The sequence below is a fragment of the Hypanus sabinus genome, chromosome 23 (genome assembly GCF_030144855.1).
Source record: "Hypanus sabinus isolate sHypSab1 chromosome 23, sHypSab1.hap1, whole genome shotgun sequence".
Taxonomy (NCBI): Eukaryota; Metazoa; Chordata; class Chondrichthyes; order Myliobatiformes; family Dasyatidae; genus Hypanus; species Hypanus sabinus.
Genome location: NC_082728.1, coordinates 6,450,284 through 6,466,153, shown reverse-complemented (window position 1 = coordinate 6,466,153; position 15,870 = coordinate 6,450,284). Strand labels below are relative to the sequence as shown.

The following is a 15,870-nucleotide window of genomic DNA, read 5'->3' as shown; positions in this document are numbered from 1 at the left end:
GTTTTAATGCAATTGAGTGATCTATCACTGCTTAAAACTGACCAAAATAGACCGTACTATGGCCAGCACACTGCCCCTTTAAGAAGCAGTCGGCAGAAGTGTAGTTGGTGTGCTGATCTGTTGGTGCATTTTTAAAAACTCAAGGGTTTAGACTCCCAGTACCAACTATCTTGCTGGTATATGCCCAATCCAATAAATAAAATTGACTATCTCAGAGCTAGGATGCTGTATTTGAGAGACAATAGGACCGCTTGCAGCTTTACTTTTATAGAATGTAGGTTAACCCCTTCTGTACTGGACGCAGCAACTTGAATTGATGGGTTCAGAATATGTCGTCAAAATAGGTCTGTCGAGTCTCTCAAAAGCAAAGGTGGAGGTGTATGCCTCATGATCAACTCCTCTGGTTTACTAATGTGTTGGTGATATTTCAATATTGCTCATCAGACCCGGAGTACCTTGCAATAAGTGTGAGTCATCTTAACCTACCATGGGAGATTTCAATGATCATTTTGGTAGTGGTGTACATTCCACCACAGGCCAATGTCAAACAGGCTCTAGATGAACAGAACGATGTAATCAACAGACGTGAAACAGCACATCATGATACCTTCACCACTGTTTTGGGGGATTTTAATGAGTCCAGCTTGATAAAGTCACTAAATAAATCACCTATAGTACCAGAGAAAATAAACACCGGACTGCTGTTAGATTAAGATCAAGAGTGCCTACCATGCTATTCCACACCCACACTTTGGTAAGTCTCATCACTTGGCTGTACTTCTACTCCCTGAGTTTAGGCAGAGACTGAAGTCTACAGCAGCAGTAGTGAGGACCAAGAAGGTATGGACCAGGGACTTAGAGGAGTGCTTACAGGACTGCTTTGAATTGGTGGCCTGGACTGTATTCTGGGAGTCATCTTCAAGTCTGGATGAGAAAGCCATGATTGTCACTGACTTCATTAAATCTGTGTAGGTGAGTGTGTGCCTACGAAAACTTACTGTATGTTCCCAAATCAAAAGCCATGGATGAATCAGGAAGTTCATAGTCTGTTGATGGATAGACCTGTGGCATTTAAGTCTAATGACGCAGGTCTGTATAAGAAAATCAAAAAATGACTTGTGGAGGGCTATTTCCAGAACCAAGAAACAATTCTGAGAGAGGTTGGAGGTGGCATCAGACGCATGACAACTTTGGCAGGATTTGCATTGCCTTACTTCCTACAGAGCAAAACCCAACATGAATGGCAGTGATGCCCCACTACTAGATGAGCTCAATGCCTTTTATGCTCGCTTTGAAAGGGAGAATAAAACTACAGCTATGAGGATCCCTGCAGCATCCAGTGACCCTGTGATCGCTGTCTTGGAGGCCGATGTTGGGCTGTATTTCAAGAGTGTGAACCCTCGCAAGGTGGCAGGGCCCAATGGAGTACCTGGTAAGCAACTGACGGCGATATTCAAAGACATCTTCAATCTCTCATTGCAATGGTCAGAAGTTCCCACCTACTTCAAAAGGGCAACAATTATACCAGTGCCCAAGAGGACCAGAGTAAGCTCCCTTAATGACTGCCATTCAGTAACACTCACCTCTGTGATGATGAATTGCTTTGAAAGGTTGGTCAAGGCTAGAATCAACACCTGTCTCAGAATGGACCTGGATCCACTGCATTTGACCTACTACTACAATAGGTTTACAGCAGATGGGATCTCAGTGGCTCTCCATGTGACCTTGGATTACCTGGACAATGTAAATACCTATGTCAAGATGCTATTTATTGACTATAGATCTGCATTTAACACCTAGGCCTCTGTACCTGGCTCTGCAATTGGATCCTTGACTTCCTAACTGGAAGATTGCAATCTGTGTGGATTGGATAACATCTCCATCTTGCTGACAATCAACAGGTGCTCACCAGAGGGGTGTGTGCTTAGCCCACTGCTCTACTCTCTCTACATCCACAACTGTGTGGTTACGCACAGCTCAAGTGCCATCTATAAATTTGTTGATGATACAACTATTTCTGGCAGAAGTTCAGATGGTGACGCAAGGGCTTACAGGAGCAAGATATGCTAGTTAGCTGAATGGTGTTGTCGCAAAAACCTTACACTTAGCATCTGCAAGACCAAAGAGCAGATTGTGGACTTCAAAAAAAAAAGGTAAGATGAGGGAACATAAACCAATCTTCACAAAGGGATCAGAAGTGAAGAGAGTGAGCAATTTCAGGTTCCTGGGTGTCAGTATCTCTGAGGACCTAACCGCAATGCAACATATTGAGGCAGCTATATTTCATTTGGAGTTTGAGGTCAACTAAAACATTCAAAATTTTACAAATGTATGTACCATGGAGAGCATTCTGACAGGCTGGATCACCGTGTGGTATGGGGAGGCTACTACACAAGATCAGGATAAGTTGCTGAAACTTGTAAAGTTAATCAGCTTCATCATGGGTACCAACCTCTGTAGAATCCAAGACATCTTCAAGGAGCGGTGCCTTAGAAAGACAGCGTCCATCATTCAGGACCCCTTTCACCCAGGACATGCCCTCTTCTCATTGTTACCATCAGGAAGGAGGTACAGAAGCCTGAAGGCACACACTCGTCGATTCTGCAACAGTTTCTTCCCCTCTGCCATCCAATTTCTAAATGGACATTGAACCAATGAATACTAGCTCACTATTTTTTTAATTTTAGTTTTTTTTTGCATTACTTAGTTTAACTTAACTGCTTAATAGATATATATGTATATATACTTTAATTCAGATTTTTTCGCTGTATTTATTTATTGTGTATTTCATTGTACTGCTGCTGTAAAGTTAATGAATTACACAACATATGCCGATGATATTAAACCTCATTCTGAGAATAAAAACTTTTACATCTGTTGGAGGTTATCAATTTGAAAGAGAATAGAAACCTATGAGTAAGGAAGACTGCTAATAGAGATATTTTTTCATTCAGGAAGAGGCAAAATTGATGGGTTAACTACATTGTGAAAAATGGTGAAATATTGATGGGAGTCTATTGCAAATAGATAGGTAGCAACGTTTAACAATGTTTAATCATTATGGAATGGGAAGAGACATTTTTCAGTGACTCTTTGATGGAACTGGAAGTTATGAGAAAATTATGGCAGGAACAGAATTTTTAAGACAGGTTATTATTCCACATCTTGAACACGTTCAGCATTTTAAATTGGAATTTGGTGCTCACAATATGGTCTCTTTAACATTGGAGAAAACAGGCCAGATTGGGTGGCTGCCAACTGCAAAGTGGCCTGAGTTTCCGGTGTCCATTACTTTAGTTCTCCATCCTGCAGTCATCTCTCTGTCTTTAGCTGCCTCTACTGTTCCAATGATGCCTTATCTAAGATCAAAAAAACCACTTGGTACTCTGTGTAGGCATGTTGCTTCCCTCAGGATTCAGTGATAAATTTTCTCCTTTGCATCAGAATTGTTAATCTCTGATGTTAGGACATCCAGTTGTAATTACAGGTATTCCCTGAATTACGAACGTCCGACTTAACGGACAACTCATACTTATGAACCGAGGAAGGAGAACACCGTCCACCATTTTAAGTCAGATCGCGATGCCGTCCGCCATTTTAAGATGGATTGTGACGCCGTCCGCCATTTTAAGTCGTTGCTGTTGACACTGTTGAGTGTGTAACTTTGTATTTGGCTTAAATTTTTCTTAACAATATTCACCCTGACCCCCCCCCCCCCCCCCCCTCACCCCGGTTCTGGTTGGCTGGTGGCGCAGTGAGATCAACGCCAAGCTTGAGAACGGAGGTTGCCGAGTTTGATCCAGTGACAGACTGCTCCCGAGCAGTGCTGAGTTGATGTTGATCCAGTGACTCCCGTAGCATCTGTACCAGGTTGATGTCGAGCTCGCAACTCGACTTTGTAAAAAAAACCCCACTGCCATCTCCAGTGGAATATTGTGGAGGATCAAATACCCAAACTCAACACAACCCCCATTTGTCCCGTTTAACCTGTCTCAGTGTGGTGGACTTTAGGACCCGAGGAATTCAGTGCGGTGGTCCTTAGGACCCAGCTGAGCTCGGGACCCGCTGCCCGCAGTGTTTCTGTTACGTTGATGGGAAGCAATCACAATTGAAAATAAAGTGGAAATAATAAAGCGTTTGGAAAGAGGTGAAACACCATTGGTCATTGGAAAAGCGTTAGGCTACACTCGGTCAACGATCGGAACAATTTTAAAGGATAAAGTGAGAATAATGGAGCATGTGAAAGGCCCTGCCCCGATGAAAGTTACAATTATTACTAAGCAACGCAGTGGTTTAATTATTGGAATACATACGATTCTTAAGTGTTTTATATGCATAGAAAGATAAAAAATATATACTAAGACAAACGTTTGACTAACTGACACTAAATAATACCGGATGTACTTGTTCCAATTTACGTACAAATCTGACTTAAATACGGACTCAGGAAGGGAACTCATTTGTAACTGGGGACTGCCTGTAATTCTAATTTTCTCTCTCTAGATGCAGCATAATATGCTATGTGTTTCTATTCACTTTTGCTTCAGACCTCTAGCAATTATTGTACTTTGCATCTTGGTTCTAATTTGCTAATGAAAATTGTTCTCTGGACAATATTCCTCTTGGCTCCATCACATCTATTCTCTCCATTCTCACTACCCTCCCCTTCTCTGCAATTTAAACACACATGCTTGATTTGTCACTTCACTCCTGAACATTACTTCATTCTTGCTCCAAAAATGTCAGGTACTTTTGCATTTTGTTTTTGTTTTCCAGCACTTAGTTTTATATTTTTGATTTTTCTGGTCCCTGTTCCTCCTTTCTCTTTCCTTATTTCTCTTCCCCATTCTTGCTGTAGTGCTGTGTTTTGAGTTCTGCACCTGTACTATACCTCACATTTTCCTTTCCTTGATTCAAAATTCATAATGGATGCTATTTTAGAATATAGAACATAAAATAGTACAGCATAATAACGAGCTCCTGGCTCACAATGTCTATATCAAATATGATCTCAGCCTAAACTAATCCTACCTACTCGCATGTGGTCCATATCATTCTGTTCGTTCCCTCTGGTGCTCTCCCCCCCGCCCCCCATGGCGCCTTCTGTCTCTTTCACCAATCAACTTCCTAGCTCTTTACTTCACCCATCCCCCTCCAAGTTTCACCTGTTGCCTAGCACTTCTCTCTCTTTCCCCTCCTCCCCAACCTTTCAAGTCTACTCCTCAGCTTTTTTTCTCCAGTCCAGCGGACTGAAACATGACTGTATTTCTTCCATAGATGCTGCGTGGCCTGCTGAATTCCTCCAACGTTTCGTGTGTGTTGTTTGGATTTCCAGCATCTGCAGCTTTTCTCTTGTTCATTCTGTTCCCTGCCTGTTTGTGTCTGCCTAAAATGCCATTTAAAAGCTTCTATAATATACACCTTTACCACCTCCCCTGACAACGCATTCAGCACCTACCATTCTCTGACTCTCTCTCGATATTTGCAAATCTCTTTTAAACTTCCCCATTGTACCTTAAACCTATACCCTATAATATTTAACATTTCCACATGTCTATCTATGCCCCTTATATTTAAATGTATATACATTTTCATCAACTCTCCCCTAGGCCTCTAGTACTCCAGTAAAAAACAATCCCAGTTTGTCTACCTTCTCCTTATAGCTAATAATCTCCAGTCTAGGCAGCAATCTGGTTTGGACAGACCAGACCAGACCTAGGATCTGCTCTACAAATTTGCTCTACAAATCCTCCATGGACTTCTTTAGTGAGGCGAGCTGATGTGCACACAGTGCTCCAAATGTGGCTTATCAAGGTTTTGTACAGCTGCAACAAGACTTCCCACCTGTACTAGATGCCCTGATCAGTGAAGGCAAATGTGTTACATGCCATCTTTACTACCCTGCCTACTTGTGTTGCTGCTTTCAGGGTGCTATGAACTTGCATTTTACTTTTGCTCTTGTTTTTAAAAAGAAAAACTTAATGCAAAGAAGTATACATAGCATAGAGGCATGTAAAGTTCCAGAGAATATTGATAACTGAAGGAAAATAGAGATTAACAAGGATCTTAGAAAAAAGTATGGAACTAGATCAATTTTTTTTTAAAAGGTTGAGCATAAGACCAACAGACATAGAAGCAGAATTAGGTCATTTGGCCCATTGAATCTTCTCCACTATTCAGTCATGGCAGATTTATTATCCTTCTCAACCCCATTCTCCTGCCTTCTTCCCATAATTTTTGATGGCCTCATTAATCAAGGACCTATAAACATCCACTTTAAATGTACCCAATAACTTGGCCTGCACTGCTGTCTATGGCAATGAATTCCACAGATTCACCATCCTCTGTCTAAAGAAATGTTTCTTCATCTTTGTTCTTAATGAACATCTCTCAGTTCTGAGGCTGTGCCTCTGAATCTAGTCTCCGCCATCACAGGAAACATCCACTCAACATCCACTCTTATCAAGGCCTTTCAATATGCAATATATTTCAATGAGATCCCCCTTCATTCTTCTAAACTCCAATGAGTACAGGCACAGAACCATCAAATATATCTCGTATGTCAACCCTTTTATTCCTTGGGTCATTCTGGTTAATCTCCTCTGGACCCTCTCAATACCAGCACATCCTTTCTTAGATCAAGGGCCCAAAACTGCTCTCTGTATTCCAAGTGTTGTCTGACCAATGCCTTATAAAACCTTAGCTTTATATCCTTAAGTCTGTGCTGGTGGTGTAGTGGCATCTGCACTGAACTCCAGAGCAAGAGATCCTGGGTTTGAATCTGGTCAGCTCCTTGCATACATTCTACTAGTGTTGGGTTAGATGTCGTGCTAGCAACTTAGCCTTGTAAAACACTAAAATAGCAAGGTTGCTAGTTTTATATTCTAGACATATTGTCCTGGAGAGGGATGGGCTCCGCCAGGTTTCAGATGCCCAAAACACACCGTGCAATGAGCAATCACCAAAAAGATCAGTGCAAAAAGCTTGTCATGACGGCGCCCTGATGATTCCACCAGAAGACTTCACCTGTCTCTGAATGTGAACAAAACAAAAGAGATGGTTGTTGAGACGATCATCGGGGTCTCTCTTCCCACCATTACGGACATTTACACTACGCGCTGCATCCGCAAAGCAAACAGCATTATGAAGGACCCCACGCACCCCTCATACAAACTCTTCTCCCTCCTGCCATCTGGGAAAAGGCACCGAAGCATTCAGGCTCTCACAACCAGACTATGTAACAGTTTCTTCCCCCAAACTATCAGACTCCTCAATACCCAGAGCCTGGACTGACACCAACTTACTGCCCTCTACTGTGCCTATTGTCTTGTTTATTATTTATTGTAATGCCTGCATTGTTTTGTGCACTTTATGCAGTCCTGGGTAAGTCTGTAGTCTAGTGTAGTTTTTTCTCTGTGTTGTTTTTACGTAGTTCAGTTTATTGGCAATAAAGTGATTCTGATTCTTAATAATAGCAATAACACTCACTTATGGCATTGTGTTAATGTCTTCCACAGTGAAGACTGACGCAAAATACTTACTAAGTTAGTCAGCCAGTCAGTCATTACCACCTCTCCAGCGTCATTTTCCAGCAGTCTGATAACCTCTCTCATCTATATATCTGAAAAAACTTTTTGTATCCTTTTTTATTGGCTAGCTTATCTTCATATTTCATATTTCCTCTCTTTATGACTTCTTTAGTTACCTTTTGGTTTTTAAAAGCTTTCCAATCCTCTACCTTCCCACTAATTCTTGCAATATTATATGCAGGGAGGTTGGGAAAATCAGGTTGGTGCTGTATCCCAAGAGAGAGTATTTGTAGAATGCCTATGAAATTACTTTATAAGTGCAACTTATTGTTGAGCCCACGAGGGGAATGGCAGTTCTGGATTGGATGTTATGTAATGATCCAGATTTAATCAGGGATCTTAAAGTAAAGTAATCCTTAGGAGGCAGTGATCATAGAATTCACCCTGCAGTTTGAGAAGGAGAAACTAAAATCAGAGTTATCTGTGTTATATTGGAGTAAAGGGAATTACAGAGGCATGAGAGAGTGTTACGGATTCAGCAACAATAAATATATAAGTGAGGCAGGGTTTTTTTTTATAACAAATAGAACATTTATTAAACAGTGAAAATACAAACCTCCAAAAGTAAACAAACCACTAATGTAACCGGAAATCAGCTGCTGTGCAGCACTTAAACAGTTTTTAAAGCAATAAAGCTTAAACAGTTCTTAAAGCGATGTTGCAAAAACAGTTCTTCAAAGTAGTACTGCAAAAGTTCAAAATGCTTACAGTCCATTAAAGGAGAGAGTTTTTAGACGATTTAAATTCTCTTTCACGTCGTGTTGTTGCGGTTCCCAGTTGAACTATACTTTTCCCGGAGAATTTACGAAGATGAAAATGAAATGGCTTAAAGGCACTGACCTTTCGTTTACAAAACTGTACCCAACCCTTTCTGCTATTATTCTCAGGGATTACCAGAGGGACAGCCAATGAATTCCTTCCGAATGAGTATCAAACAAGATCGAACCTGTTTCACCGTTGTAATCAACTTTCCTCAATCTTTTAGCTCCTGAACTCCGATCTTTACTCTCCACTGATTTTTAACTGGCAGTGTTATAAAGAAACTGCCGGCAATGACCTTTTAAACTTTAGGCATTAAATAAAACTCCACCTTTCAACCAAACTGCGTCATAATATTGGACCACGCAGTGGCACGGAGTCAAATTGGCAAATCCAGCCACGAACTGTCCCTCCTCACAGGGAGGGGTCCTCCTTTTATACCCTGTTTAAAAAAGCCTGTCACATGACCTCTACTGGCAGGGAAATGACGTCACTCACAAGACCACTACCTTAAGTCCAGTATAGCTTCAACACTACTGTCACGTGACAAGAACAAGATACCCACGGGTACGTAACAAGAGGAGCTGGCCAAAGTTGCCCTTTTGACATGCCTTTTTTTCTATCCTGTTGTAATTTGTAGCCTACATCCCGGCTACTGTTCAGAGTCCTGTATATAACTACTGTCAGGGTCTTTTTACCCTTGGAGTTTCTTACTCTACCCACAAGGATTCTACATCTTCTAATTCTTTGTCAACTTTTGATTTCCTTTTTTGCAGCAGAGCCAAGCCACCCCCCTCACCAGACAACCTTCTGGTCCTTTCAATACAATGTATATCATTGGATGTTAAGCTCCCAACTATGATCTTCTTTCAGCCATGACTCAGTGATGCACACAACATCATACCTGCCAATCTGTAATTGCGCTACAAGATCATTTACCTTACTCTGTATATTGTGTGCATTGAAATATAACTCCTTCAGTCTTGTATGCGTCACCCTTTTTGATTTTGGCCTCCTGTTACACTTTAATTTATCCCAGTGACTACAATTGACTATAGTGTTGGAAAACAAAGGAAAAACACAGGTTTTCAAAATTTTGATTCTACTGCCCTCGCTTTGCATTATGTACAAAGCTAGGCTGGAGTTAAACACCTTCTCAAAAATTACCTAAGCCGGAAAACTTTTTGAAAAGATCGCTGTTTCAAGGGTAAATAAAGAGTGGATGTGCTTCAAGTCGAAATCTGAATGAGTCCGTGCAGCAATACATGTAAAAACAGCTTACAAACAAAAAGTGATGTTTGCATAAAATGAACTGCATACAAAATGAACAGCTCCTCTAGAGGCAGAACACTCTGCCTGACATTAATGATGTCAAACTTCACTTCTGAAATTAAAAGTCAAATGATAATTACCTCATGTCTTTAACAAAAGAATGGACAGTCTCGGAGACTAGTCTTGTAACTTTCTTTAGCTGTTCTCTCTTTGAAAATGGCATTTTTGATTACATACTTGTAATGTCGGATGAGCAGACCGGTGACACAGTACTCAGAATGACATTTGGGTGAGGTATCTCTGAAGTGAATTGTCTTAATAGATTCTCCAACTCACTGCAACCTCTCAGAGTCAAGAAAGGGACAGAGTTCACCAAGGTAACTTTGGATTGGGAGAAATTTCTGCTTTGTGATGCACTGCTCTTCCACTGCATACACATGCCTTTAAACAACAAGGATTCTAACCTTTGCCCAATTCAGTTGTTCTGCATTGGGAGGTTACTTACAAATGTGCCAACCACTGAAAAGACTGACTTTGGCAGTCTGCTTCCTACAATCTTCTCTTCAATCTAGATGCTACTCTCACATAGGCTGAAATTACTTGAGTGCCCATTCTTCAGGACATTAGTCTTAAATACACTAATTTTGGGCTGATGAGCGCCATCGAGGCAGACTTCATCCACTGTGACCCAACCCAGGTCCAGTTGTTGGGCATCATACCGATGATTGTACTGTAGAAGTACCTATGTGCATGGATGATGTCTTGCCAAGCAACAGGAGAATCTCAGCAGAAGATACAAGTGGAGGGATCTTGTCAGCTATATCCTTAAGGTGTGGATGACCATGTAGAGCTTCAGGAATTGGGGTTTCATCCCTATTGTTGGGAATATGATCACAGTCAATGAGAGTTGATGGGTGACCAGACCTCCTCTCCTATTGATCCTGCAACAGATCTACCAGTTTTGATTGTTTCAGGAAATAACTTTATAATATATGGAGAAGTAGCTGCATTTGATGGATGCTCTGCTGGCTCCCTGCCATACTCTTCTGTGGATGTGCTGGAAGCAGTAGCCCAAGGTGCTGGGCCTGAATTTGCAGCTGTATCTGGGTCTAATTCTTCTGAAGTGCCAATAGGTTCTTGGCTTGGTTCCCTGGAGTCCACTGGTGCTTGCTGAACTGTGTGTTCATCCATGGAGTGCAATATATTGTTACTGCTTCTACAATTATCCTTGCTACCCTCCCCAGATTCTCCACCACTATCCAAGTGACTATCTTGTCCCCATTCAGACTGACCTTGCTTCAGGGCTTCTAGTATCTTTCTCAAGCTGTTGACCAATGGTGATTTATCACCACAGCCTGGTGCAGCAAGTGAGGACTGTGCAGTTGGCTCTACAGTAGCCTCTGTTGAAAGGTGAGTCACTGATGCACTTGATGTGCTGTTCAGCCCTGGTGTGCTCTTATTGAGTGGTGAACATCATGTGTTTCTAAGTTGGGTGCCTTTGGGGATTTCTCAATTTGTACCTTAAATGAGTGTTCATATTTGGACTTCAATCTGAAGTAGAGGGTACAAGTTCAGGAGGAGGATGGGGCAAAAATCTAGTGTGAAGCATGACAGGAAGCTGGTTTCTATTGTTTGTTGCTTTGATTTCTTCCTCTGTTGAACAACCAAGTCGTATTAGAGGACGTACCAATGGTCGGTTTTTCAGTCACCTTCCTAGGGAGATGGCTATGACTATCTATGTCAGCTGTGGCTTCATACACCTTTGTCTCTGCCAAAGGAGCCTCAGCTTCATGCTCATCCATGAGAGCACTCAGTGTAGCTTCTACTTAAGCTTTCTCCATGTCTGTGCATGCTTTCTCTCTTTACACAAGCTTTTTCAATTAGCATTTCAGCTTTGCGCTGAGCTTATGCTACTCTCATTCTTGCCACTTCATTTCTGGCATGGGCTTGTGTAGCAGCTTGTGATTTTGCTTGAGTGCCAGGAAGACGTAGTTGATACAGGTGTCCTCCCCACTTTACAAAGGTAGAGCATTCCTATGAAACCTTTCTTAAGCCGAAATGGCATAAAGTGAAGAACCATTAATTTATATGGGAAATTTTTTTGTAAAAGCGAAGATCCTCTTTGTAATGCGAAAACAGATTACTAATGTAGGCCTTTTGTAAAAGTAAGCAGCGTAAAGCGAACATTCGTAAAGTGGGGGCCACCTGTACACCATATTCTGACCTGACTTCCAGGGCTCGGCCATTAAAGTTGCTCAGGTCAGAAGCTGACATTGTAGCATATAGTGTTCAGACATGTCCCCAATCCACGAGCGCTGCCTTTGAAGACAATTTATCTTTACACTCAGGGAGATAAACACCTTCTCAAAAATCACCCAAGCTGGAAGTTTTCTTAAGGGTATCTTTTATGAAAAGATATTGCTGTTTGAAGGACAAATAGAGTAGATGGAGAAGGATATTTTTCTACCGTGTATGCTTTAAGTTGAAATCAAATTAACCCAGGCAGGAAGTGATGTTAAGAAAAGGGCTTACGAATGGGAAATTATGTTTGTACGAAACGAACCGCGTACAAAATGAACAGTGCCTCTAGAGGAAGAACATTGATTACATACAACATAATGAACAAGAACCACAGGAGTTACTTAGCAACATTTTAAAAATGCAGCATAATGGAATACTGCATATATTGCATTTGGAGCTACTGCAAAGGATCAGTAAAAAACTGCAGAAAGTTCAAAGTAAATTTATTATCAAAGTACATAAATGTCACTATTTTCAACTATGAGATTCATTTTCTTGTGGGCATACACAGTAAAGCCAAGGACCATAATAGAGTGAATGAAAGACTGCGCCTGACAGGACAGACAACTAATGTGCAAAAGATAACAACTGTACAAATATAAAGGAAAAAAAAAACAATATGATAAATAAGCAATAAATATCAAGAACATAAAGAGTCTTTGAAAGTGTATCTATAGGTTAAGGGAGCAGTTTAGTGATGAGGCGAGTGATGTTATCCTCGTGATTCAAGAGCCTAATGGTTGAGGGGTAATAATTGTTCCTGAATTTGATGGTGTGGGCCCTGAAGCTCCTGTTTCATTTTTCTGATGGCAGTAGCAAGAAGAAAGCATACGAGTCCTTGATGGATGCTGCTTTCCTCTGACAACTTTACGCGTAGATGTGCTCCATGGTGGGGTGGGCTTTACTTTTGATGCACTGGGCCATATCCACTACTTTTTGTAGTTTTTCCGTAAACATCCAGCTTCATCATGGGCACCAGCTTCCTCAGCATTGAGAACACCTTCAAAAGGCAGTACCTCAAAAAGGCAATATCCATCATTAAGGAACTCTATCATCCAGGGCAGACCTCTTCTTATTGCTACCATCAAGGAAGAGGTACAGGAGCCTGAAAGCACACACTCAACATTTTAGGAACAGCTTCTTCTCCACCACCATCAGATTCCTGAACAGTCCATAAGCACTACTTCACTGTTTTGTTTTTCTCTTTTCATGCACTATTTACTTAATTTAATATTTTATATATATATGTATCTCTCTTGTAATTGTTTTTAAATTGGTATGTATTGCAATGAATGCTGTTGAAAAACAACACATTCCACTGCATAATGCCAATGATATTAAACCTGATTTGACTCTGATTCTAATGTTGTGATCATGTACTTTGGTATTCTGATTTCCAGTGTTTCTTTGCAATGTGGCTTATACAGTTGAGGTTTTGAAGAAAACAATTCCAGGTCTATTTTAACATTTTTGAAAAGTCTGAATGAAACGGTGATAGTCTCAAAATAGTATGGGTCCCTCAATGCCTAATTAATGTAGCGATTGGCCTACTTCTAAATTTCACAGCTAACTAAACCTCCCTCTCATCACCTCAGCAATCTAACCCTCCCACTGTAGTTGGCCTCTTCTAATATGAGCAGCCTCTGCTATTCTTTTACAGACTTTTTCTTCCACTTTTAATGGGCCTTAATATATTGGTTATACAAATATATGTGATATTAGAAAATGTTTTCAGAAGCACAAACAGCAAATTGTAATGCAAAATTTTGGTTTTTATTTTCACAGGTTCATTTAGTACCAAAAGATCTGGCTAGGAAAAGAGTATGGAATAAAAAATATCCAATTTGCATTGAACTTGCCAGACAAGATGATTTTATGTCAAAGGCCCAAACAGAAAGAGAAAACGTAGAAGAAAAAATATCTGCTGATAAAGTTGAAACTATGCTTGAGGAAATGAAAAAATCTTCTGGCTCACAAGATTCTGCAAAGCCAATTTGCCAGAAGGATCAAATTCTGTACCTTTTTGGGAGGACTGGTAGAGAAAAAGAGGAATGGTTCAGGAAATTCATTTTGGCCTCAAAATCAAAAACTGATATTAAACGATCAGCAAATCTTGGAGGAGGAGGTGCCTTGCCAGGTGAAATGTTTTCTCTGCTACTGAAAGGATACTTCAAAAATATAGTCTTATGATGTTGATGCATTCATTGAAAGCAGCTTCCTAAATTATATACTCATTTATAATCATGAAAATATAAATACTGTTGCTAGGTAATGTGTCACTGTTTGTGCTGACATTGTAATTCGCATTTCTTGCTGTTTCCCTGTTTTCTTTAAAATATCCAACTCTCATTCCATCCTTTATTATGAATACAGGTACTTTGGCTTCAGTGACCATTTGTGGGTAATCCATATTCCTATGCTTTGCATTTAATAGCTTCTTGTAGCTTCCCATTTTGGACCTTTAGTATTAATTTTAAGTTGTTACTTTATATTCAGCTCTTTCTTAATATATTATGGATTCTGGTTAATTGGGAGTACATTTGGAGTACCAGTACATTTTAGCATGATTAAGCACCTGTCCTGATTAGGTAAAGTTTCATGGAAGTAGTTAAAAATGTATTAAAAAAAGACAGTTGAGTAATGAAAATTACCATTTAATTGAGTTACCAATTATACATTTAAATGAAATATAGCATAAATTAGAACAATGCCAATACTACTACAGTACTATAAAAGGGTACTAGTTCCTTATAGTTATTGATAGTGGAATTCATCCATTGTATGTTGTAGTGTTCTTTTGATTGACAATAAAAGAACAAAATCAGTACTAGTGCAGATAATGGACTGCCTTCATATGTTTTTGATTATTGCACTCTGCAAATCTTCATTTTCATTGTGATGGCATCCGTTAGTCTCGTGAGACCATGGAAGTGTCTGGAAGTGCCAGGAAAGTCTCTGGTGTGTACTCTCCAGGGCGCAGGCCTGGGCAAGGTTATATTTAAGACCAGCAGTTGCCCAAGCAGTAAGTCTCCCCTCTCCACGCCATCGATGTTGTCCAACAGAAGGGCAAGGGCCAATACAACTTGGCACCAGTGACAGTGCAGGAGTTGCCAGGGTGAGGTTGAAGGCAACGTTGGACTGCCTTAGGGACTCCAGCTCCGAGTTTGACTTCAGGGTTTACTTCCGAAGCCTTTCCCATAAGTGGGTATGGCTGAAAGGGAGCTGAGGTTTGAAATCAGAGTTTTCCCTCTCTTAGATCGACTGCCTTCCTAGAACTAACAAGCTCATCTACAATTTTCATTATAACATTCAAAATTATTCAAATTCTTTGTAATTCTTAACAAAGTAGTGAAATTGTTTCACTTTCACTTTCGGCTGTTTGTAGCATCTCTAAGCCTGAATGCTTGAAACTGCAGCGAGCAAAGCAGTTCTGAGTTGTTTTACTGCTAATTTTTCGATAACTATCAGTGAGAAAAATCACTGCTTTTTGAACACAAACACACACAACAGATGCTATTTTTAAAAACTGTTCACTCTAAGCATAGTGTAGTGTCTAGCAGCCACATAAGTACACATGACTGACTCTGTTCGGCAGCAGTCTCCTCTCACAAATATGTGGCAAGGTGCCCCAGACAAACAAAGGGATTCTTGGGTAGTTTTAATTCTTTTAAGATTTGTCTCAAATAAGTGGTCGACTGATTAACTGATGGCTCTAACCAAAATCCACTGTACATAATTGTTTGAATTGAAGCCCATAATTTTATTTAAATTGTCTGTTAATTTGCATCAAATCAGGTGTTGTTTTTGATTTGAGAATTTGTGTTGAGATTGTAATTCATTTCTCTTCTTTGTCTCTACATTCACTATTTACTTGTAATTTTAACTGTCTGGTAAATCCCTCTCTAATTTCCAAATCTTATTATTGACCAGCTGCCTCCAGGGACATTTC

The 15,870-nt window shown here is 40.3% G+C and overlaps 1 protein-coding gene across 3 annotated transcripts in view; it reads left to right on the top strand.

Annotated features, from left to right (window-relative positions):
* tex2 (testis expressed 2) overlaps positions 1-15,870 on the top strand; it is a 110,414-nt gene that overhangs the window by 50,414 nt on the left and 44,130 nt on the right. For all 3 annotated transcript variants that reach the window (XM_059948272.1, XM_059948273.1, XM_059948271.1), the window contains exon 4: positions 13,707-14,058. In XM_059948272.1, the coding sequence (XP_059804255.1) occupies positions 13,707-14,058 (352 nt within the window). The remainder of the gene's footprint in view (positions 1-13,706; positions 14,059-15,870) is intronic.